Source organism: Haemaphysalis longicornis, unplaced genomic scaffold, assembly GCF_048455015.1.
Source record: "Haemaphysalis longicornis isolate Haplotype H1 unplaced genomic scaffold, Haemaphysalis longicornis Haplotype H1 scaffold_8, whole genome shotgun sequence".
In the NCBI taxonomy this organism is placed as follows: Eukaryota; Metazoa; Arthropoda; class Arachnida; order Ixodida; family Ixodidae; genus Haemaphysalis; species Haemaphysalis longicornis.
Window position 1 is genome coordinate 161,449,319 of NW_027526445.1, and position 23,716 is coordinate 161,473,034.

Here is a 23,716-nt window from a genome sequence, read left to right on the forward strand (position 1 = left end):
GGCCGTCCAGCTGGTGATGGCTGCCCTGAACCGTCAACGGCCTGAAAGTGCTCCTCCAACAGAGGACGCGCAAGTAAGCCTTGACAGGGGCCCAGCTATCACGACGTCCTAGGCCGCGTCCCCGCAGCAGGTGTTTTCCCAATAAAGTTGTTTCCTCCTCCTCCGAAGGCCTGGTATTTGTTTTGGTCTTGGATTTTCGCTTTGTCGGTTATAAGCAGCTGGCGGCTCCCTTTGTTCTAAACATTGCTGAACACTGAAGCTGGCGCTTACTCCGACTCTTCGCGCTCCGCACAGGGCCGGCTTCGCAAAAACTGGGGCGGCGCCGGCAATGTTTCTTCCAGAGCGGTATCAAAAACTATACTTTAAATAACGCCTTCAGCTGCTGTATGTGATTTGAAGTGTTTTATTATGATAAAAAGTTACGCAAACGCAAAATCTGGTGCGAACAAGAATCAGACGTCAACCGAGCGCAAAGAAACAGCAGGGAGAGCGAGTCCGAGTGAAGCAGACGACAAATGCGAGAGTCCCTAAGCCGACGTCACGGAGGCGCACTTCGCAGCGCCGCCCGTGGTCGCACTCACCGCCAATAGAAACGACTAGTTGCCATCACTGGTCGCTGTGCTCACTGTAGTTTTCAATGCTTCTGAATTCCGTATTCGATTTCAGCTCCATTTTGAGGACAGTCAGAGCACGGTGTTGGGACTGGGCGTCCCACCTCAGTCACCAAGGTTGTGACCCGCATCCCAGCTTGTCACCGATGTTGGGAATCAGCCATCCCGACGCTGTCTCCGCTCTTGGGACTCGGCCCGCTCACCGCAGCCTCCACTGTTGCGACTGGCCATCCGAGCGCAGTCACCGGTGTAGCGAGGTTGCCTTGCTCCGTCTGCTATTGACGCGGTGCAGAGCAGAGCGATGAAGTTCTTGAGCCGACGAAAAAATTTAAAGCAACATTTATATACAGTATGTACAAGGGTAAGCTAACGTTACATGGCTCGCAACAAAGGCGACAGCACCTCTCCACTCGGTGCCTCTGAATGCGCCGCCGAAGAATGCCGCCGGAGAATGACGACGATAAGTGTTTGCGGTCGGATTTTTATACCCCCGAAGGCTCGTTGTAGCCCCTAGAAGTTTGAATCCCTGCAATCAGGACTCTCTCTGGCTGAAGTTTGAAATCCGACGATTGCTAGAGAGGCGGTTGAGTCAGCCGAGCCGCCAGAATGTGAAAGGGAGGGCGACGCCCACGCCGGCTCCGAGCTGCTGCCCATTGCCAGTCGTTCTCCCGATGCAGGATTCGGCCGCGCCGCCGCGACGCAAACGGAGAGGCGACTCTGCCGCGCGGAAAGTCTGGCCAAGTCGGCTGCGGGAGGCTTGGTCCGGTTCTGAAGAGGCGTGAATCGGCCCCGTTGTTGGCGCGTCGCCCCGTGCAGCGAATTTGGGCCGGGCGCTTTCGCACAACGGGAAACCGCCAGGATGGGCGCCAGTTGGTGAAGCGTGCCGCCGTGCCTACACTTTTCTATTTCTGATGCAACTCCTCTTAATTTCATAACAAGTGCTTAAGCCGCGACTCTTAAACTTATTGATTTAACTGTTTTAGCAGACCCGATCTTGCTCGCAGGAGTATGTACTTTTCATCGGCATGGGTGTTTACATGTGATACGGACATTGGGGTAAAGCAGTAAGGCCGACCCTCACGTAGAGAATGCGGTATTATGCTCTTTTAAAGCGACGCTTCAGTGTCCTCACTGATGCCGCTGTACGCCAATACGCCCAGCAGGAAAGCCAACTTTCTCTGACGACGATGATGAATGATGGTGGGTGAAGTGAAAGGAAAAAACGCTTCCCCTGGCCGGAATCGAACTTGGGTCCCTCGCGTTATGAAGCCGGCGTCGATCTGATTGCTCCATTTCGACGCCCAGCAGCAGATACCGATTCGCGCCATATACACCCCAAACCCGAACGTTCGGCCTACGGAGTGCACAACCGGGAGTTGTTGTGGGTATTCTAGAAAAATGGTGCGTACCTCCGGAGTAGCGCATACTCGCAGTGTATAATTGGCCAACCAAAGAATCCATCCCCAGGAAGCTTCGCGTTTAAGCATTGTCGTCGTTAGACGGACGGGTGCAAGATTTTTACTCGAGATGTTGTTTAGTCTGTAATCTCTTAATTTGGTGTGCAACGTCTTGTTTTGGTGTGCAATCCACCTTGCGTATGTTTTAAATGCAGAGTATTTCAGTAACTCACGATGTCACCCGCGTTGTCCCGTCGTAGTCCGCACCGTCCTTGTCCGCACCCCTCCCCCTACACTATATAAAAGAAAATACTATCCGGCGCCAGGTTTCGATCCCTCGACCCTGCGGGGGGTACGCAATGTGCATGGTGCTCTACCGACTGCGCCACAAAGCCGACACAGAACGGGACGCTATGAACGCGCCTTATATCGTTGACTCATTCAAATTACTGCTGACGAGCGCTCTCTCGTCAGCAGTTGCCACAAGTGCGACTACATTAACGTAACGCAAACTACTTAACGTCGTGCGCCCCCGGAAATGCTCTGCATTTGATCGTGCCCCTCGCGAGGGGGATGTTTATACAGGAACTCCTACTTCTAGCGGACTCCTCGCGCCCTCTTTCTGCCATTGTAGAGACTATGAGGCGGTCTTCGAAGGGCGCCAAATTTTTTTTCTATTTTTCTATTCTATTTCTGTAGCCATTCTCTTTACTCATTGGAAGTGTTGTAACTAACATTCGTGCTATCATGTTTTATTTAACTTTCTTACTCTACTGCTCTTTTTTTATTGCCGTACATCGACATACACAAAACCAACACATTTCAACACAAGACAGCACGAGTTAATACAAAGCCACCACCCTGTTCTTCCGGATGGTGTTGTCGTTAAAAAGTTATTTTAGTGCGGTCAGTGGTTCTACGCGTGCCAACCATTCATGCATATACTCTATGCTTGCACCCTTCTTTTACAGGCATTCTTTCACTGCCCATTCCAGCATTGCTTTTGCATAAAAAGCTGCCAGTTCCTTATAAATAAACTGTTCTGCTTTTTTTATTTCGCAACATAAATGAGTTGAAGAACGCGATGCAGTTTTAGTGTCTGTGAAAGCAAGAAATGTAATAATATGGTTCAAAATTTCTTTTTGTCCCGCCGCGGTGGCTCAGTGGCTAAGGCGTTGCGCTGCTGAGCACGAGGTCGCGGGCTCGATTCCCGGCCGGGGCGGCCGCTTCCCTGGTGGAGGCGAAAAGCAGAAACGCCCGTGTGTACGAGATTTCGGCGCACGTTAAAGATCCCCAGGTGGTCAAAATTAATCCTTAGCCCTCCACTACGGCGCGCCTCATCGCCTGCGTTGCGTTGGCGCGTTAAACCCTACAATCAAACCAATCAAAATTTCTCTCGAGATGCCAAAGAAATGTCCTGTACCCACTGGCCCTGCGCTAACCCAGGAACGTTAGGGTAGTTTTATTAGTCGGCAGATATTATAAGCGTGTAAAGACAGTGCCATATGAATGTGCTCCTATGTATTTTTTTTTAACTTAACCCGGCTTGTCGTAGTAGCTCGGCCGGGGTCACGGTACCTAGCCTCCGCAGTCATACGGCGTCACGCCCCCAAACCGAGGCTTCGAAAAGGTCACCGCTTCCCCTGGTCAGGATCGAACCTGTTCCTTCGCGTTACGAATCCGATGACAAGCACATTGCGCCACAGAGGCAGACGTCACTCCTATGCAAAGTGTTGGGGGTCATCTTTGCGTTACGCCGTTGCCACGGAGGCTGCCGTTGCTATGCTGCAGATAAGTACACAGCTATACGAAATGAGGAAGAACATTCTGAATTAACGCATTAATTACCCCAAATTAACGATAACTCAATCCAGTGTTTCTTTATAGGCCTCATCAGGGATGCTGCGCCCTTTCTTGAGTAACCAAGCAATCGTCGGACGTACGTCGGCCGTGCAACGTACGTCGATTCCGGCTTTAGCGGACGGCCGCTGGACGTTCGTTTTAGCGCCGATGGACATATCACGTACGTCCGCGGGACATCCGGATTTACTTCCGTGCGTCCATTAGGACGTGAGAAGTTATATGTGTTACGGACATTCAGTAAAAATTTACAGAATTCGAATTGTATCTCCCGCGAATACTACACCGCACAACGCCAGCGCGCTGCCGGGCGGATAAGTACAGTTAAACCTAGATGTAACGAAGTTGACAATAGTTCGGAATTTTTCGTTACATGCAGGTTTTTGTTGCATGCAGGTTTCGAGTTAAAGGGACCAACCACCGATTTTTGTCGTGTATATATGTTCTCTAGGTCATATAAAGGCTAGCGTTTTGTATAGTCGGGTAACCACAAGCAATTTATAAACAAATTGGCGGAAATAATTTTTAATTTGGCACTAAACTTTTCGAAATCTGAAGGGCAGCGGCTCGTAGTGTAGAGACTTGACACTACAATACGTGTCCCGGTCACGTGACCTGCAAACCTTGCAGCTACTGAAACTGCTGAAACGTTTATTCACTTATTGAAAACCGTTTAATACAAGCATTTGTATAAGTTCAAATTGTACATGCCTTTTTAAACATTGTTTTGAAAATTTTAAAGACACGCCGCCCGCTGCTGCTGGGTTGCTCTCAGGGTGGCTAACTGAACCTCCATGGCCAGAATCAACGGCGGCGTTCAGAAAACGGACCCAGTGCAGTAGCTTTGACGATTTAGTCTTACTCATGGGCGTTTCGTCTGCCGAAACATTTTTTTTTTTTTTCAGTTTCCAAAAACGCCAACAGAAGCTTTAGAAAAAGGACGCTCCCGGTGAGAATCGAACTGCCAACCTCCACAACATGAAGCCAGCATCTACTTATCGTCCATTCCAACCGATGGCGCCTTCATGCAAAACAGACTAGTGATAAAAAATACACATAAAGGCATCAGAAATACTGCAATTCACAATTTTTTTAGCTTTGGACAAGTTTTTCAGTACCGCTTTTCATCTCCCATACAGACAAATGTATGTTCCTGCGCTACTATATGTCATGGTTGCCAGCATTATTTTTGTGAGTACGGCTCGTAGATAAAAAAATTTCGATTTAAAAAGTTGTAGGGCGTTATCAGCAAAACAGCTTCGCGTTAAGGTGTTTTAAGGGATGCCCTTTCATTCGGGATAGAAAACATACACTACAAAAATCGATTGTCTGTCCCAATAACGCTCGCGGGAATTCAGCAGAAACAAAGCTAGAGCGGTAGACATAAATGAAGGTGAAGTCACCTTTCATGGATTTTTTTCACAGCACAAAACAGCGTGACTTGTACGCTTGCTGCTTTCGGACGAGCTTCATTCCGCGGGGCGCCAAAGAAGCAAGGTCATTTACCCCCGTATGAACAAAGGTAACTCTAACTATCGCTTTCGCCGTCTAACGCTTTTGTGAGCCTTCACGCGCTCTAAGATCCAAACTTAGGCTGAAAGGGTGGCTTTTTTTGCGAACGTAATGCTCTTAACCGCACTCAAAATTGTTGAGAGGGTGCTTGTTTTTTGTTTTTTTACTGCACTTTTTTTACTGCACATTTACTGCACTTCGCAATATCTTTGTAACATAAGGTGTGAATACATTTTTGTATAAAATTGACTGTCATTGCTTCCTATGGAAAGTGCCTTATATTTTGTGAAGTCGTAAGCTCGTCTGTGAACAAAGCTTCGGTAGCGAAGCCGAAGCGTCTTGTTTCTTGCTTTTAAAGTTTTTAAACTCTTTAACTGCTTCTTTTAGCCAGTGTATTCGTTTTGCTTCGCCTTGTATTTCGTGATATGCTTGCATGAACAAATGCTTCTGATGTGTACACATTGGTTGTGAAGAAATGTTTCGAGTGTCTGCAATTAATCGTACTGTTTTTGTTTCCTCTAAAGAATGACATTTTTTTTTCTTGAAATTGCACAGTGTTGTTGCGTATGCTGACATGTAGGGATGGCGAGGCTCGTCAAGCAGTCGTTAATGACTGCTTTTTTTCTTGCCATCTTCAGATTTTTTTTTGCCTGCAAAAAAACTGGAATAAAGTGATTGATTGATTGATACTGTACCAGGGGGCGACATTCTTCTTTCGCGCCGGCGGAGACGGCATGTAAAAGTGCGCGCTTGTCTTGAAAAAACGACACTTTTCGTTTTCTGATAGGAGAAGCCATCACCGACGAACCGATACCACACATAGCAGTGGAGACGTGCGACTACACACCGACAGGACGGCCTAGCACCTCGAAATTCTAGAACCAAAAGTTTACAACCAAAAACCACCCACACAAGTGGAAACGCACGGTAGCTTTAGGTGCTGTCAAAAAAAAACATGAAGAGCAGCTACTGTTGCTACCTGGCATAGTGTTACGCTAACTAAGCAAAACCAGAAGTGGATGCTACGTTAGCCACGGGATGGCACTAGCCGCTCCTTTCTTCATCATCATGGAGACGAATTTAGTTTTTAGGGGATTCCAGACCTTTTCGTTGCTGCTGGCTCCGTACAGTAGTGCTAGTATTCGCAGATTTAGTTCACTTCTCTGGCCGATTTTTGAGTGAAAGTGCAAAAAACAATGACTGATCAGCTTGCAGACTTCGCTACATCAACGTTAACCGCCTCAATGTTTCGTTACGTACAGGTCGCAACCACATAAGCTTCAAGGGGGTGTCAATGAGGAATCGAAAAACTTTGCTAAATACCGAAATTCGTTACATACAGGTTTAACTGTATACACGAACCCGGTAATCTTGCTTCATACGTTATGTTAGCGGTTCTTAATTCTTACATACCCTTCCCCAAAGAGATCATGGTTGGAGTCGGTAAGGTGCTTAATTTTAGTGACACGCAGATGAAATTTGCAATATACGAGTCAGGGCGTTGATGAACAAAATAGTTTTAATTAGATAGCACTGTGCGTTTTTATTTTTTTGCTTTTATACGGAGTTTACGTCATTATTTGATGCTTTGTGATAACTCTGCACGTCCACGGGCGGACGTCCATCAGACATACGGAAATGTATATCCTTTGTACATCCGTTGCTGGATGTCCACAGTACGTCCGCAAATGTACATCCAAACACGGACGAGTGGCCGTCCAAACTTGGCATTAGATGTTCGGCTGTTTTTCGGGCATTCCACGGACTTCGTGGTTGCTTGGGTACTTGTGGTATCAACGCCACGCTGGTACTGAAACTTATCAGAATAGGGCTTCACATTCCCTATAGCAAATCGCTGCTAAGCACTTGTTCCATGTAGTTGTGTTTTATAGGCCGCCCAGGTAATGCAAAAAAAGGTGGTATTATTTTTTTATGTGGCCTATTTTTTGCAGTACAAACTGTGCAGAGTAAAGTTATTTTTTTTACGTTGCAGCTCCACCAAGAATTCTGGAAACTTTCTGCTGGTGCTCATTAACCTCTGAGGCAAAACAGAATACATCGTAAAATAAAGTCACTCAGTGCTTTGTGTTGTCAGTCGTCTTAATTCTGTCTGGTGCTTTTTGCGGTGAGTACTGTCAAAGTGACGAGAAGACATCCACGACGGCTTACGCAACACTTTGCCATTGGAGAAATGTGTCAGAGTGTCAAGATATCAAATTATATCCCCCTTAATTACAGTTAAAGAAACGTAGCACACCGTCAAGTTTTAATGATTTTTAAACAGGGCTATCTGTTGGGTTATTCAGGTTCAGTTTATTGATGGTTTTTAAATCCCTAATCATGGGCTGCACAAACCCTGTCCAACTTAGCAGAAAGCTAAAAACAATGCGAGGGTTACCGCTTCCAATGCACACTCCCAAGGACGTCAGCACCTGGTGTAAAGTAATAAGCAATGAAACACAAATCAAAGACAAAATGACTGGTTCAGTCTGTTTTCTTTTTATTTAGGTAGTTTCCACTTCATCCATTCTGCACCTGTGCTCAAAATTAAAACTACCTTGAATTTTGATCTTGCGCCATCGAAATACATGTCCTGGGGACCCACAGAACTGATTTATTTTACAAAGCTGCGCTCGCACGAGGGAAGTCGCATAGTAAGGGCGAGTGGCATGTAGAGGGGAATGCCAGGCGTTTTTAAGTGGAATCAACGCGCAAAGTGTGTTCGGCTCAACAGACATCTGCAGACGTGCAGTGCTTTATTCGAACCATGATTGCAATAGACACGTGAAGCTCCTGCAGTCCCCACGAAACATCAAAAATGCACTCGCTGTCGCGCATTTAGGTCAACTTTTCGAAGATGACACGATGGATTACATTGTGAGTAATTTTTGAAGGGCACTAGTTTTATGTCCTTAGCAATTTTGGGATAACATGAGCCTCGCGCTGTAGCCAAAATTCGCGCTCGAAATCTTCTCACAATAAACGGCAACTTAGATGACATCACTTGTACTAATAACATTCTGGTACAATCGCGATGCGCGCATGACAACAGCCTCTTAAAAAAGCGAAGCTGAACCTTACTTCATTTGTTCTACATTCTGACACCAGTAGCGGAAGTTTGGGCATTTTTTTTATATTTATCATTAAGTTGCAGACTGAAGATTACCGTAGAAAATTTTTATGTCGGAAGGCGTTACCTTATGAGACCCTAATTGCGAACTTCGTCCCACTGGGAGTCAACCAACATTTTTAGCCCCCTTATTTACCCTCAAGTTTGAAGCGTGCGCCATTTGAATTTTAACTTATACGCTAATTCACACTCTGACGTAACTCCGCACAAAACATCAGCCTACTGTGATCGTACTGTGAACGTCACTTACTCATATAGTGTTCTATGTTTGTTGCCAGCTTGTGAAGCAAAACAAAAAAATGGATGTTACTCTAAATTGTAGACCTTCGGAATGAAATCCCTAATGCTGCACTCTGTCATGAATGGCCAGAGCACGACGCGGGAGCAACCGGCTCTAAGGAAGCTGTTCCATGCTGGCCTTCCCTTGTAGCTAATAGCGGCGCGGTGGGAAGGGGTGGATGGGAGAAACAAAAAGCACACAGCGTTTACTTCCCCTGCACGGTGAGTCACCTCCTATATGGTGTCTATGCTATATTAAGTGTATATATAATATATAGATATCTTATATCTATATAAATTTTGTATCACAATTCTCCGACATGGCCGGCCCACACACATGCTCCGCGCATAACCTTGTGACGGGGAAATCAAACAGAGGCCGAGAGTGTTGAAAAAAGGAGGAAGAAAGGTTGGGAGGGGGCGAATGGTGTAACATCAAGACGCACGCAGCATGGCAGGGCTTTAACCATGGGGATGCACCGGTACACACTGGTTGCACGCACACTCACGCACGCACAAACACTAAGTAAAATAGAAAAACAAGAAAAAAACTGTCACTGGACTCGAACACACGACAACACCGCGGTGTTGTCACGTGACACAAAGATGCTCTGAAACAAACAGACAACCTGCGCAAACATGGAATGTTTTCGAGGTGTAACACCGAGCGTTCAGTTGTTGCAGGACTTGGGTAGAATGTATGTACACGGAATGCCACTGGGGGCAGAGAAAAGAGTCAGTGAACGACATGAAGGAGACAGAAGAAAAGGCATAATAGACTAACGGCAACATGAAATAGTACAACACGACGCTCGCAAAAAAAAAACACACACAAAGTGGTAAGAAGCGAGGAAAGCCGTGTCACGGGGATTTCTTCGTATATATCTTTTTTTTGTCTCATTTTATCGCGAACGCGGAAATACGCGCTCACGGAAGTTGCAACAACAAACTCCTCCACTCGTCAAGCCACCGGGACGTACTCGCGCAAAAATGGCCGCCCTCCGCTGACGCGATCCGGCGTACGCCCGTTGGTCTTTGTGCCGAAAGTGTTCGCAGAGGGCGCCGAAGTCTCAGTCACATTTTCACACGCACATACACACACATGGAAGTGCACCAGAAGGAAACAAGGAGAAAAACAAAAAAAGACGGCACGAGTCCACGGGTGAGCGGGTGAAACTCGGCTACGTGTTAGGCTGCTGCGAGTACCAGGCACCGTTGGGCTTGCCGTACAGGTGAAAGCCGCCCGCGTACAGTTGCTGCTCCTGCGGCGACGCGTAGTCCAGGCTTCCCGGATGAACGAGCACTTGCGGCTTGAGAGGCAGCTCGGCCGCCGACACGTAATGCCTCATGTGCGGCATGGCCGCCGCAGCCGCTACGGCCGCCGCCTCGGAAAAGGCGGGGCTCTCCGTTAGGCCTAGCTTGTTGTCCCGAGGCGACACCGACGAGGGCGGCGTGACGGCGGAGAAGGGTGGCGGGGGCTCGACGTAACCGGCGTAGGGGGGTAGGACGAACGCGTCTGGAGTGGTCCAGGGTCCGTCGGGGGGCGTCGGCACGTCACCGTAGTACGTCGGCCGCGAGGCGGCGGCGGACACGTGCGAGCCGGACCGTATCACCGACTCGCGGTTGACGTACAGCTGCCGAAGCAGCGTCGACGCTGGGAGGGGTCCGCCGTGGGGCGACGCCCCGGCACCCGCGACCCCGGACTGGGGTCCCCCGATCCACTGAATGGCCGCCGACCGCGCCGAGCGCACCTCGGGCAGGTGCTTCTTCATGGCGTCCTCGAGCTCGCGCACAGTGAGCCCTTCGCCGGAGGAAACCTGGCCCCCTCCCCCCTTCCAGGGCCGCGACAGGCCGTCCGGACCGTCGCAGGAGTCGTCGCCGTTCCCTCCGGCGCCGCTCTGCGAGGAAATGGCACCGGTGGACGCGCGACCACCGCTCGCGACGGGATCGTCGACGACGACCAGGGAGGGCTCGGAGACGCGTCCGAACCCGTCCGTGACGGGGGGGAGGCTTCGGGCCGGGCTTGGCGGCTGCAGGCTCGAAGCCCGGCTGCCAGGCCGCGAGCACTTGGGGCTGCTGCGGCTGGAGCCGTGATGCTGAGACTGTTCGTCCGAGCTTCGCTTGCGCGAGCCCTTGGTGCTTGCCGGCGCTGACGGAGCGGCCACCTCGTAGCGGGCGGGACTAGCCGATGTCGACGGGTGCTCGGTGCCCTCCTGCAAGTATCGGTGGAAAGACAAAGCAGAAACCAAGACACTCAAAGACGGCACAATATAGTAGCACAAGAAGGCAAGAAGTATGTCATGCCTGCGATACTTCAGGTATGAAGCTTGATCCGGTGTTGGCACCCCCATTCAACAGCAGGATACCTGTTTAATCTCACTTCCTAACTTTACTGTAAGAAATCTCATTTACTAAGTGTATAGCTAACGTCTTTAAGCGACAAAGGAAAAGCCGGAAGGACAACTACTATTTTTTTTTTACCAGATGTTTCAATTTGCTTTATCCATACAAAGACTGAGCGCTTTGTAACAATAAGATCCTTGGACTGGTCACTATGATCTGTACTTAAGCACACGGGCTCTTTTTTCCTTGTGTTGAAGAATGTTTTTTTCGAAAACAATGCAACAAAGCTCTGCTTGTAAAAAAACATTATCAGGTAGAAAAGCATGCCTTCTAATCGAACCTCACCTTCAAGCTAGCCCTATCGAATCACTCTTTTTTCATACTGCTCACCATTAACAAGTCGAGAGTGGGCACACCTTTTAACTAATAGGAGCCGTGTCTTAAGTAAGCCTGTTCTTCAATATCTTCCTCAGCGATGAGGCAAAGGTTACAAGTCCACGAATTGTAGACGCAGTGACAACAGGATACACCAGGCGACACTTTGACCCGGTAAACTTATCTAAGCTAATGACGCATGCTCTACCAAATGACAAGGTCGCATGCAGCTGAACACTTGATTCCCAAAAGGTCAAACGTATCCTAAGAACTACGCATGCGACTGGCTTGGACAGGTGCTCGCGCCATGCTGGCTCCAATGGCAAAACACGCGTGCGTTTCAGCTGGCAGTGGGAGGAGAGCTGGTGCTCTCTGTTTTTTCTTGGCTGCGAATCGGAGTGCGAGGTGGGGCGTAGGTGCTGGGAGGCGTGCTCTGACAAGGGCAGCATTCAGCATGTAGCGTGTGTGCGAAGCATAAGAGAGTTTCCGCATCTTCTGACCTGGTAGGGGTCCATGTATGAGTGGCAGGGTATCTGAACGTAGTTCAAATCAGACCGCCGCGAGCCCCGAATCTGCGCAGCCATTACATGTAATCGCATGATGAACAGTTGCCTTTTTAGAACGAAGCTTTTTTAGCCTCACTAATGGCGACTGTCCGCGAAAATGAACGGCAGGAAAGTCAACTTTACACTGTGGGAGGGCAGATGTAATGATGGGTTTCCACAAAAGCACATCAAGCGCCTAAAAAACGCTCCTCGTAGCTGGAATTGAACCTTGGTCCCTCGGGTTATGAAACTAACTTCTATCCGGCTGTGCCGTTCGGACACGGTCGAAGCTGTTTGGATTTTGGACTTTGACTTTGAATCAGGTAGCATAGGAGAAAGCTTCGCGTTTTACCCATCTTTCTCTTGAGGAAGGGGCTTTTGTACTATTAATCTACTCCAACAAGGAAGCATTACGGCCGGAGCTTGCACACGCCAAGTACCTGGTATCAGTTCTGCTTCACTAATGTGGTTTCACTGCAGATGAAGAAACCTACGCGAATGTCTGACTTTCTGCTTCAAAGACAGCTTGCCCTTCATATGTTCTATGTTCTTTAATCTTGCTTTCCTTTGACAATTGTGCTACCTGCTTGGAAGGTTTTCACAGTTCATATGAACACGTAATGAAACATTGATATGAGCAGTCCACGCTTTTCCCATTAATATGCCACTAAAAGCAGCTACAAATCATTTCCAAACTTCACATTCACCAATATCTCCAAATACACTACATACAGTGAGAAGTTCTCAATATACATGATTATCTTGCTTGGTTTATGAACAGCTACAAAACTGACATGTTCAGTCAACAATTCGTAAGCCTACACACCTCGATGCATGCCTGCAATAAGCTCTTAGAACTCAACAGCCAAAATATGTCAAACCTCTTAATCCTTCATCAACCACAGCTGGTCTGAGGCCTTTGTGTCAGTTGTTAAGGTACACTCATCTGATCGATGTAGATGTTCGAATTTTTAATGTGCTTTAGGAAATCACAGGAGCGCGACAAATTTGAAAAGTAAGTAATGCTTTCTGTGGCAACATCGTCAAAAACAAAAAAAATATCTGCATATACGGCTAATTTTTTGTTCCCTGTGTTTCTTGTGGTGTTGGAATTAATATTGACAATATGCTGTTGAGTTGAAAGCGGCATTGATAAGCTAGCAGAACCCTTGCTTTGACATTTGCAGTCTCAGGAAAGGGTGTGTGGAAGTGATTAACTGCAGGATTTGTATAGCTGGGAAGAACTGGGAGAATTCACGAGAAGAATACTGGACCGACTTCTCAACAAGGACAATCGAGCCTTGTTCCACTATATTGTATGTTGATCTGTCCATGGAAGGAGGATGGTCCTCCCACTTTGCTCCTCATAATAGTGAAGAGTCAGTCATGATGATGATGCTGATGAATACGATTCCGCTGGCGGCAACAACGGTGATGATGTATCTTAAGGTATGTACGCTGACAAAATTTTGCTTGGCGCCGAGCATACCTCATGTTTGTAAACAGAAGAGAAAGCGGCGCTTCGAAGGCGCAAGAGACCGACCTTGGCGCCCCTGAGCGAGTCGAGCTTCCCCACGGCGCCCAGCTGCGTGAGGTGCTGCTGCTCGGCGGCCGATGGGACGTCCTGACTCCCTCCGCCCAGCGAGGGCGCCGAGGGCGTCGGCGCATCGTGGCTCTTCGGAGACGGCTCAGTGGCACGGGTTCCGGGAGATCTTTCCTCTGCACAGCACAAACATAAGTACATCACTTAGTGAGCTACATACCAATGGTCTCGTGGCCTTTCCCGTCTTGTCTGGGCTTCTCACCAAACCTTGATGAACATATCTAGCTCCTCTGTTGACATTTCAAATAAACAGTGTCTACAGTGCTGCACCACAATACTCCATCTCAGCGCTAGAACCACTACTAGAGTGCTGTATGATGACATTCGGGCTTTTAATGCTGTGTAGGTAATGTGTGTGATGTGTGGCATAAGGGTGTAGCGGTTACTTTCAGCTTCGTGATCCAAAGGGTCGAAGTTCCGGTTCGTCGTTTGTGTGGTTTTCATTTTTTAGCATCGGAGCTGTTTAAGCTTGAGTTCCAGCCATGCCGGGCTTCACTCAAAACTCGGCGCAAAAAAGTGGAGCGGAGAAGAATGATAGGCCAAGACGCGTCAGGGGAAGGGCTCAGGAAGCAAGGAGCCCACGCACAGGTGTAGGGAGTCGCGTCTCGGCGCAGATTTTCTGCTGCGAAGGCGCGCGTGGGCGTTGTGGATTGGCAACGCCTAGTGGTCTTCATTACCAGCAATAACAGCAGCCTTACTAGGAGAAAATGATATAGCTTTGATTGGTGTATGAGAAGCAACTGGAAAACCAATTTAAAAGGTCATAGGAAAGGCCGAATCACAGCTAACAAACAGCCAATATAATGCTAAAGAAGAGCAAAGCTAAAGCTATAAAAAGTCAAGTTGACAGCTGTAGAAAAGACAATGTTAAAGCCACAGAAGAGCCAAGTCACAGCTATAGGAAAGCCAACTTATAGCTACAGAAAAAGCAAAGTTAAAGCTATAAAAATTCAAGTTAATGCTAGTGAAGACCACTAGCTGCGGTGTTTCCTCAGTCTTCGCAACACAAGGTGGCCACATTCTACATTGTTTTTGTCTCTTCAGTTACTATTTTGTTTGGGTTAGGATTTAGTTTTGAAAGTTCTAAATTACTTAGTGTGGTCGTCAGGTCAAGTTATGCTAGGTTAGGTTTTGTTCCATTAAGTTGTGTTAGGTTTGGCCAGGTCACCAATCCACCAATCCAGAATCCAGCCTTTGCGAGACCACTGCACCCTCTATCGGTGGGTCTGGCAACCGGTTTCTCCAAGGCCGCCGGCAGGTCTGGGAACCTGCTCCTACCCCTGCGTGACGCACAACCTTCAGCAGACGGACAAAAAGGCTTGACCTAAAACAGCTCCGCTGTTAAACCATGTCTGGTGTGAGCTCAATAATTACCATCGGGGCCGCTATCCCATCCCCATGCTGTGTTCTGAGGAAAAAACAGGACAAGGAAGAATAGGACTTGGAAGATGGTGGCTTGTACAGGGGTGTTGCCAAGCTGACCAAGTGTACCACCCATTCACCTGCTGCTAGGGTGGTGTGCAATAAAGAAGAAACGTAACATGCCACTGTACGTCGATTTAGCGGCCTATGCTCCCATCGAAGAAATCTAGTACGCGGTTCTCGTCACAACTCACGACAATAGCACAGAGATATACCCTTCACAATGATAGCGGAAAGACATACAATATATTCTGCCACCCCCCCCCCCTTTGATGCAGCGGTGCTGGGTGGGAACAAATTTTGCCCATAACAGCAAACAGACAGGGCTATGAACTCAGGTGCTTGCTGCTTGGTCTCAGCCAGGCAAGGTTCCACCATCTGTATACCGCAGCATTGGCTAATTTGATATACGTGACCTCACATACCTCTGGGTTCATTGTCCGGCGTGGAGCCCCTTTCGGAGTTGCTTGGGTCGTCGGGCTTGATGTCCCCCATGCCTCGCAGTTGGCTGCAGTCCATTACGCAGTGCTCGTACTCCACACCACTGCAAGTGACGTCAAAACAGAAAATTTTTGCGACAACAAAACAGTGTGCCACAAGTGCCCGAAACGAACATGTTCACTTCTTGGGAAGAAAGTAGCATTTTATAAACAAAGATGATTTTCCAAAAGTAAATTTTTTTCCGCCGACCGACAAGACAGTACTTACTTAAACTAACTTATGATCATGTGGTCAGAATTAATGTTTCTGTCAGAAAAACGCAAGAAAATACAATTTATAAGAAGCATGAATGCCACGAAGACCATTCGTTTCAAAGTGTGTAGTTTCGTGCAATGCACCTGCTTTGTATGAATGGCGGCATTATCATAGAAAAATTTGCCTGACATTTGCAGTTGCAATACGCAGCAGCAAATAACCACTGTACTTAAAGCACTTATCTCTCAGCACATATTTAAAACGTCAGATGTTGCGTTTCACTACTCATAACTCTAAGTTCATGGCATAGTCTGGGAACAATGTGTTATGGCATAGTCTGTTTCACTACTCATAACTCTAAGTTCATGGCATAGTCTGGCAACAATGTGTTATGGCATAGTGTGGCAACAATGTGCTGAACCATGATGAACGACGCATGTTTCATCAAGGCAGAGCGCATTATCGCTAGTGATAATGCGCTGTGACACGACAAAACACTGAAGCGTCTGTACAGCTTCAAGGACCCCATCAGTGTCAGCTCTCGAATTGTTGCTTATTGATGGGAGCAGACGATGTCAGGGCAGCCCATACATGATTTTTTGGCAGTGGAAGTTCATACGGTGTTTTTATTGAGATGATTGGCCTTTTAACAAACACTGAGGTAGTCTAATAGACAGCACTTGTGCAAGGATCCTGTTTGTAGTTGAAATCCCATTTGTGTGGTGCCCGCACACTGATGCAGATAAGCTTATGCGTGGTTTTGACAATACACTGCAGATAAAAACAGGCTGCTGAATGGTCGATGACCTATTCAGAATACACACACCATAAAATACTTGCACGCCAGCTTCCTGATAACACGATGCATGGTAACAACAACGTGCAGAGGGATTGGTGCAAAAGTCAAAAGAATGACAGGAAACCAACAGCACTTGCTTGATTGCTGCTTGAGCAGTTACAAATAGTTGGTCTTGTTGGCAAAGGGAACATAATGTAGCGTGGTGCATGTTCGCTTTCTTTTCAGTGCTGTACCATGTATTTGGGCGCCATAGTGGCGAAAAAATTGAGAAAATTCGGATTTACGACGAAGGCGGACATCATTTGGGGGTGGAGGCTGGTGAAGAAAAGTCGTCGGTTGCAGGGGCATTCGGAATACGTTGCAAAACTTTTGACGGGGATAATGTGCGACAAAGCTAGCATAAAAGCGAATGTAGCGCAACCTACCCATTCTGGAGCATTCTCTGTGTATGTTCCTGCAACTGGTTCCACAAAGCAGCTTCACTGCGGCTCCAGATGAGCAGTGTTCGGACACAAGACGACGGCGTTGACAGTGAATTTATAAAGCTAAAAAGAGTCGAGAACTCAGCCAGTTGTTGCAGATTCATGGTGGCGAATCAGCGGGCAATACCAGGACACAACCGGTAAACCAGGGATGTCCGGACTGCGAAGTGGCTTATCTGGACAAATGCTGAGTCTGTGGTTGTTCTGTCCTACGTGATGTATACGTCGTTATTGTTATGGTCCCACCCGCTCTAATATACCTTTTCACTGTGTAATGAGCATTTCAATTGATACTCAGTGCTCATGTTGTTGTCTTCTTCTCTTGTGTCCTGGTTTTGCACACTGTTTCACCAAAATAGATTTATAGAGCTGTCAGCGTTCCCATGAGCCATCCCGAAGGGCGCAACAGCACATCACTTGCCGATGAGGTGCAGACTGTGGTGGATCGCAGCGAGTTGAAGATAGTGGCGAACATCTGATGCCAGAGAAGCGGACCATCATTGTAACCCTGACGAGGTTCCCAAATTTCTACAGCAGCTGAGCTTGCGTCAGCGTTCAGCATGATTCGTCACTGTGGTGGCGCAATGAATGCGCCGGACTTTCACATTTTGACGGCGTCAAAAATCTTGAAGGCAGTCCCATAACCTTCAAGACACCAACAAACACAGGAAGGTCCCAGACTTTTTTCGTGCTAAATCTAGTGCAGTTGTAACTATATTGTGTTCGATATTTTTTTTGTGCTTTCAGGAACAAATCAGTTAGCTACCGCTCGTCACGATCTCGGAAAGCTCTCAGCGATGTGCAGAGTTATCAAATAGCCGTACGATGGGCATATTTTGTATTTCGAATTATCGATATATCGAACTGTTTTGTGATCTCCTAGGAGTTGGATATATCAGGATTTGACCATATTTTTACGGCCATTTGTTCTTTGAAGTTGAACGAGCTTGTACACATACTTCGTCTGCATGGCCCCTTTAAAGGAGCATGATCAAAGTTTTTCAATAGTAAGGAAAACGTCTGTAGTATACCTTTTTAGGCATTCGTAAAAATGCGTGATATTTGGAAAACTTTAAAAACACTAATTTCTCAGTGATGACTTGCCTTGTGGCACCTGCATCATCTGGCTTGAATTGACATAATTAGAATTTGGCCTATGAAGTAAAAGTTTATTTCACTAACAACTCTTCCGCTACTTTCACGACAGCTCAAGTAGTTGTTGCGGAGCATTCGTTAGAAGCAATGCTCGATGAAGACGCTGATTATGATGATGATACTGCCACAGGAGTGGACACAATAAACACCTGACATCTTTTGCAGAACAGTGGTGTTGCTGTAAAACGATAACAAGATAGCTGTCTTCTCTTACCTGAGCACATAGTTAACGCAGATGATGCTTTGTTCCTCCGAGTTCTTGTTGTTGCATATTACAGTTGCACAGGTCTGCATCCATGTGAAGCCGCCATTCTTGTTCATCAGCCGGTAGTAGCCACTCATCACTTGGCCCTTGTTCATCACTGCACGAGAGAGAAATCGAGTTAGGCTTGATATATCAACGATTCAGTATAAGCTAGTTGGTACTGCATGGAGATTGGCAACTTGTACGAAGTAGCACACAAGACAACAACGACAATAATGAAACGACCTGCAGACAGCACGCTTAATTTTGCATGTGTATACTGCAAAACTGCCCAGGAAATAACAGATGATTTTAGAGCGACTGAAGAAATAAAGGACACCTGCGTAAGTGTGCCCTCAAAAAGGCTTCACGAGATCAAAGGCCCTATTTTTAACTTTGCCTGTGCACTGCCATACAAAGAGAGTACATGCAGAAAACTACCGCAACAGATAACAGCACCTGTGTTTAAAAATCCCGCTGACAGCATCTTACAATCGACCAGTGCCCAGGGAATCATAGTACGCAGGGCACACGTGGCTAAGTTCTTATCAGAAATAGAGCTTCAGATGTGTTGGCATATGTCAAATAGTACGCTTCGTCCACGAAGCTGTGCTCAGAAATGTTAATGAAATTTGGCTTTCTTGTGCATCCTGATTTGATCAACTCCACTTCAACGGCAGTTGCGACAATAACAATAACACTGCTCCGTTCATTCGATAGCTTACTGTACCAAACAACTGCTTTCAGGAGGCCAAGCCAGACGACATGGTAACGCCAAATATTAAGTGCGAGTATTATAATTACAATAAAAAATCAAATGCACAAGTGCTTAATCCGAATTTAATAGGATGCATATTTGTCTGTCTCTATAATTTTAGACGCAGATAGTTCCGATATTGACATTTGAGAGTTTTAACCGCTGCCAAGGTAAAGCTTTAGATAAATAAACAACCACCTCACAGCACCAGCGGTTGCACAGCAGCTGATGCAACCTTTGGGCAGTGCTATACAGTATCATAATCTGCACCTAGCGGTTATACTGGAAAAAATATATTGTGTATCTCCTCGCTTCACGGAAAATGTCGTTGAAGGATTATATTCGTCTGCCGCCTCTGCAGCAGCCTTTTCTCTCTTCCCCTCGTTCCGCTGTGCTCTTCCCTCACCCCTTGCTCTTTGCACTATGATTGCTATTGAGGAATGTTCAATCCAATTCAATTTCCCCGCATTCACACTGCTCTCACGCCGTCTCTTGGGACAGCGTCTCTTTTGTGTTTTGCTCTTGTTTTTGCCCTGCTTAGAGCAGCACAAGGTGACAACTTTTGTTTTAGTACTTGCTTTAATCTCACCTCTCCTCGATACCATTTCTAACGCCTTGTTTTTGCCACTTGCAATCGCAAAAACGAACCCAACTTGTATTGAAGAATGCTGGTAGTCTCAGTTATGCACGTACACTTTGCCTCAAATATGCCTGATTGTTCCAATGGTTCTACCTATATATACTTTGTTGTCAAGCATTTGTTCCTGTGTCCAGCTGTCTGGTTGAACTTACTGACAGACAGGCACAAATGAACAGACCAAATTTTTGTGTTCAGGTAGCCCAAGAAAGACCTTTAAAATTACGCGTACGAGTAATGGCAGCGGTTTTAGTAGTTCCGAATGGTCCTGCCAATAGATAACCTCATGTCCAAGAATTTTTTTCACTCGTCTTTGGGCGAGTGGATGAAAATAGTGACAGCCAAACCAAACTTTTGCCCTGCGAAAGCCCAAGAAAGACTATAGCTCTAAAAACGATGCGTATCACCACTTACGGTCCACGTGGCACTTTCGCAGCTTCTGGACGTCCTGTCCGTGGACGAGGGTGTACAGGTTGCGTCCCGCCAGGTCCTCGGGGCTGTAGTCGAGCAGGTCGGCGACGCGGGGCTCGCAGTGGGCGATGCGGAAGTCGAAGCCCAGCCGCGTGACGAACATGTCGCACTCGAGGCGCACCTCGTTCACCGAGGGCGGCGGAAGAGCGATGGCCATGGCCACCATGCCCAGGATCTGCGGCGGCTGCTTGGAGCGGCCGGGGGAGAACGAGTACTGCGGCCGCAGGTGGCACAGCACCAGAACCACCTGCGAGACGTTGGCGCCATCGCCAAACGAATTGGGTCATCAGTAAATGGGTTGCGTGCACGCACCGAAGGAACAGAACAAAAGGCTTTTGCGCAGGGGATGCATTAAAACACACCCTTTATATATGAAAAGTAAAATATTTACGGAATCTCATGGTATACCACATCAGAAAAATTTAGTAGTGAGAGTTGATGCGGTCATCATGTCACGCCGTTCACGCTGCTATCGGGGGTTCTCATTGCGCAAACTGCATAATTTGTTTTGTATATGCCCGCGATTTGTTGCTATCCGGGCAACAGCGTACCCCGTGTAAGACGTGGAGCAAGGCTTCAGTTGTGTTTCTTTCTTGGATAAACAACAATGACTCATCTTTCAGGACAAAAATTTTGCTGCGTTTTTTCAGGGATTCTGGACTAGAGGAAATTTTGTAATTCTTGAATTGCGCGCAAGGCTACATCTGTACACGTTTGCTCGTCGGGTATTTTTTCTTCTCCTTTTCATTTGGCGTTTTCTGCTTCCTCGGCACTATTTGCTCTAGTTTTTACTGAACTTTATTTAGAGTTTAGAGTTTTGCTTGCTGCATTTCATTACGCGTCATTTTCTATTTAACTTTTGCTTTCTCACTAATTGTTGCCTTCCCAATCTCTCACATCCACCTCACTGCATTGTAATCATCTCCATACGGCATATAAAGTACTGCCGCTAGCAGTGCTGACCTCTCCAGCCCACAGTAAAGACCTCTCTCTCTCTCAAATCAACATATCGTAAGATATATTGTCTGAATGTCGTGCCGCTTCCTTCCAGTATCTGCCTCAGCGTTACAGAGAGCCTCACTTTTTTTTCATCATCATCACCAGCCTATCTACACCCACTGCAGGGTAAAGGCCTCTCCCATTAATCTCCAATTACCCCCGTACTGTTCACATTTTTCTTTAGTGCTTGCCAAATGACGAAGAGTCACTGTTTTAACACGTTTCAAGCCTGCAGCAGCAAGTTGAGGGGTAACGAAGCACAGCCTGCCAGCGGCAAGGCCGCCTCGACATGGCTACATTATGTTGGCATCGCTGTGGCATGTGGAGAGTTGTGCGACACGATAGGTGCTTTCTTTATCTCCTACGCAATTTTATCCACATTATGATTCATTCCTCAGAGCCTGCGTCCACAAGTCATGCTATCTCTGGAGCAGTTGTTTCCTGAAAAGCAGACATATACTGCATCGTAGAGTGCAACGTTTAGATCTGTATAATGCTTTCATTGAATAAGAAACCAAAGAGGAAGCTTTTATGCGATGAGTTAAATATTAGGGGGAAGGGCCCGCTTTTGACCGTGCCATTTCACAGCTTTACGCTTACGCTGCCAGAGCATGCTGTCGAAATGGAGTGTAAATGAGTTTTTCTCTGCTTGCTCCTGCCGTCCCTCTACCGCTACAGTGCTAGTAGTAGCATGCATCGACTACAACACTAATATATAGCAACAGTACCACGACAACTCACCCGGTATCCGGAAGACTTGAAGTGGCAGCCTCGCTTCGTAAGAGTAGACTTCATGCGTACGCAGAAGGACCTTTCTAGACCCTTGTAGGCTGCGCTGCTACTGAGAGTCATGACCGGAGCTGCGAATAAGTAGAACAAATCACAAGAGTTACAGCCTTACTGTGGCACTTAAAAAAGGACTGCCCAAGTGTGTCTTAATAGCAAGGGCCATACGAACTCCCTTTTCCTCTACCGTTTTTCTGCAACATTAATAAAGACGGAAATTACTAACAAAGCCCACTCACAGACTACATCCGGAAAGTTGGCCACAACAGTCTCTGCGAATAAATTTTATTCAAACCTGGTGTATGCGTTAAAATCCAAATCACAGTTCCCAAGCTTACTCTCGCTCATAATTGCGATGTATTTGAGCATCAGACGATATTTGGTTGCAACTTAGGTGCATTAACGCTCTATAAATATTCAGCACATCAACGGTTTTGTACTCCATCAACACCGATATACACACCCGACTATCGAAACCTAATCCTGCAATCTGCATGCAGTAGCACGGCGTTTTGGTCATGGCTCATTTGAGTAATTTTCGTGATGCTGTTGATGTGCGGCCCAATAAAAGGACCATTCTTACCCATGCTCTGAATATATGAGCGTAGATATAGCATCGTGCACAATTAAAACACTAAGTTCATAGATGGTTTCAAATAAAGCACTAATTTCAATGGTAAACTGAAGCGTATCGACCATGCAGATGTCTTATGTATGCTGCCTGTTATGCTTTTTTCCGATGTCTCTTAGAGTTGCCGCTACAAGCTTTTTTGTTGTTGGCCCCCACATAACACCGTGGTGGCAAACTGTTCAGACGGCTAACTTGCCTCCCTCTCACAAGGAAATGCCTTTATCAGTCACTACCCCACCCAACATCAATAAATCGAAATGCGTCCATATCAACCACCTGCCCCTGTATCCTGGCAACGTGATTGGCAGAATTCAAGAATTCAAGTCAGTGTAATGGTGTTTTCTCTTCATTTCAAATGAAGGGCTAGAAGCCCACATTCAGATGACTATTATAAATCAATGCGAAGACCTTCTGTTCAGCTAAGCATTTCCTCCAAATCAAAGTTCAGCAGGTGCACTAAAATTAGCCGCGGCGAAATTACCTGCTTTAAGGTGTATTATGGCAACTCGTTACGAGCTCGCGGTAACCAAGTGGAGACTATGTGGTTTTCCAAACCTGGCCTGTCCAAGGAGTTGGGCGTCGAGGATCCGTCGTCCGAGCCTCCGGAGCCGCCTGACGGTGAGGAAACAGACTGGGACAAGTTGATGCCGAGCTGCTCAGCCAGCTCGGCGTGGTCTTGGTGGTGCACGTAATCGAATACGCTGCTTCCCGTCATCTCCACCTGGTGTAAAGGGGAAAAATATCAGCGAAAAATCACATAACGATTACTACACTCCCTAATGCGAAATTCGTGCGCAGCGCGACCTGAGGTTTCTCGGTCACGGCTCATATCTGCTGCGTTTCAGGAAGTGATCGCGTAATCGGCAAACGCAGAGTGGCGCGCACTACTCTGCCGTTACCTTGCAGCGCGTCGCCGCCCCCGAGCATGTTGTGGGGAAATCGCGTTTGAACCTCCCGCACAAATGTCACGTGGCTCGGATGA

The 23,716-nt window shown here is 47.1% G+C and overlaps 1 protein-coding gene across 5 annotated transcripts in view; it reads right to left on the bottom strand.

The window, feature by feature from the left end:
- Nucleotides 1-7,856: 7,856 nt before the first annotated feature.
- The window catches only part of Trh (PAS domain-containing protein trachealess), a 450,481-nt gene continuing 434,621 nt past the window's right edge, over nt 7,857-23,716 (bottom strand). For 4 of the 5 annotated variants that reach the window (XM_077681612.1, XM_077681615.1, XM_077681616.1 and 1 more), the window contains 8 exons: nt 23,290-23,455; nt 22,059-22,177; nt 20,262-20,565; nt 18,424-18,571; nt 15,503-15,621; nt 13,596-13,771; nt 12,008-12,079; nt 7,857-11,002 (listed from right to left, as the gene is read on the bottom strand). In XM_077681612.1, the coding sequence (XP_077537738.1) occupies nt 9,971-11,002; nt 12,008-12,079; nt 13,596-13,771; nt 15,503-15,621; nt 18,424-18,571; nt 20,262-20,565; nt 22,059-22,177; nt 23,290-23,455 (2,136 nt within the window). In that variant the 3' untranslated portion in view covers nt 7,857-9,970. The remainder of the gene's footprint in view (nt 11,003-12,007; nt 12,080-13,595; nt 13,772-15,502; nt 15,622-18,423; nt 18,572-20,261; nt 20,566-22,058; nt 22,178-23,289; nt 23,456-23,716) is intronic. The other variant, XM_077681614.1, reaches the window with a different exon arrangement.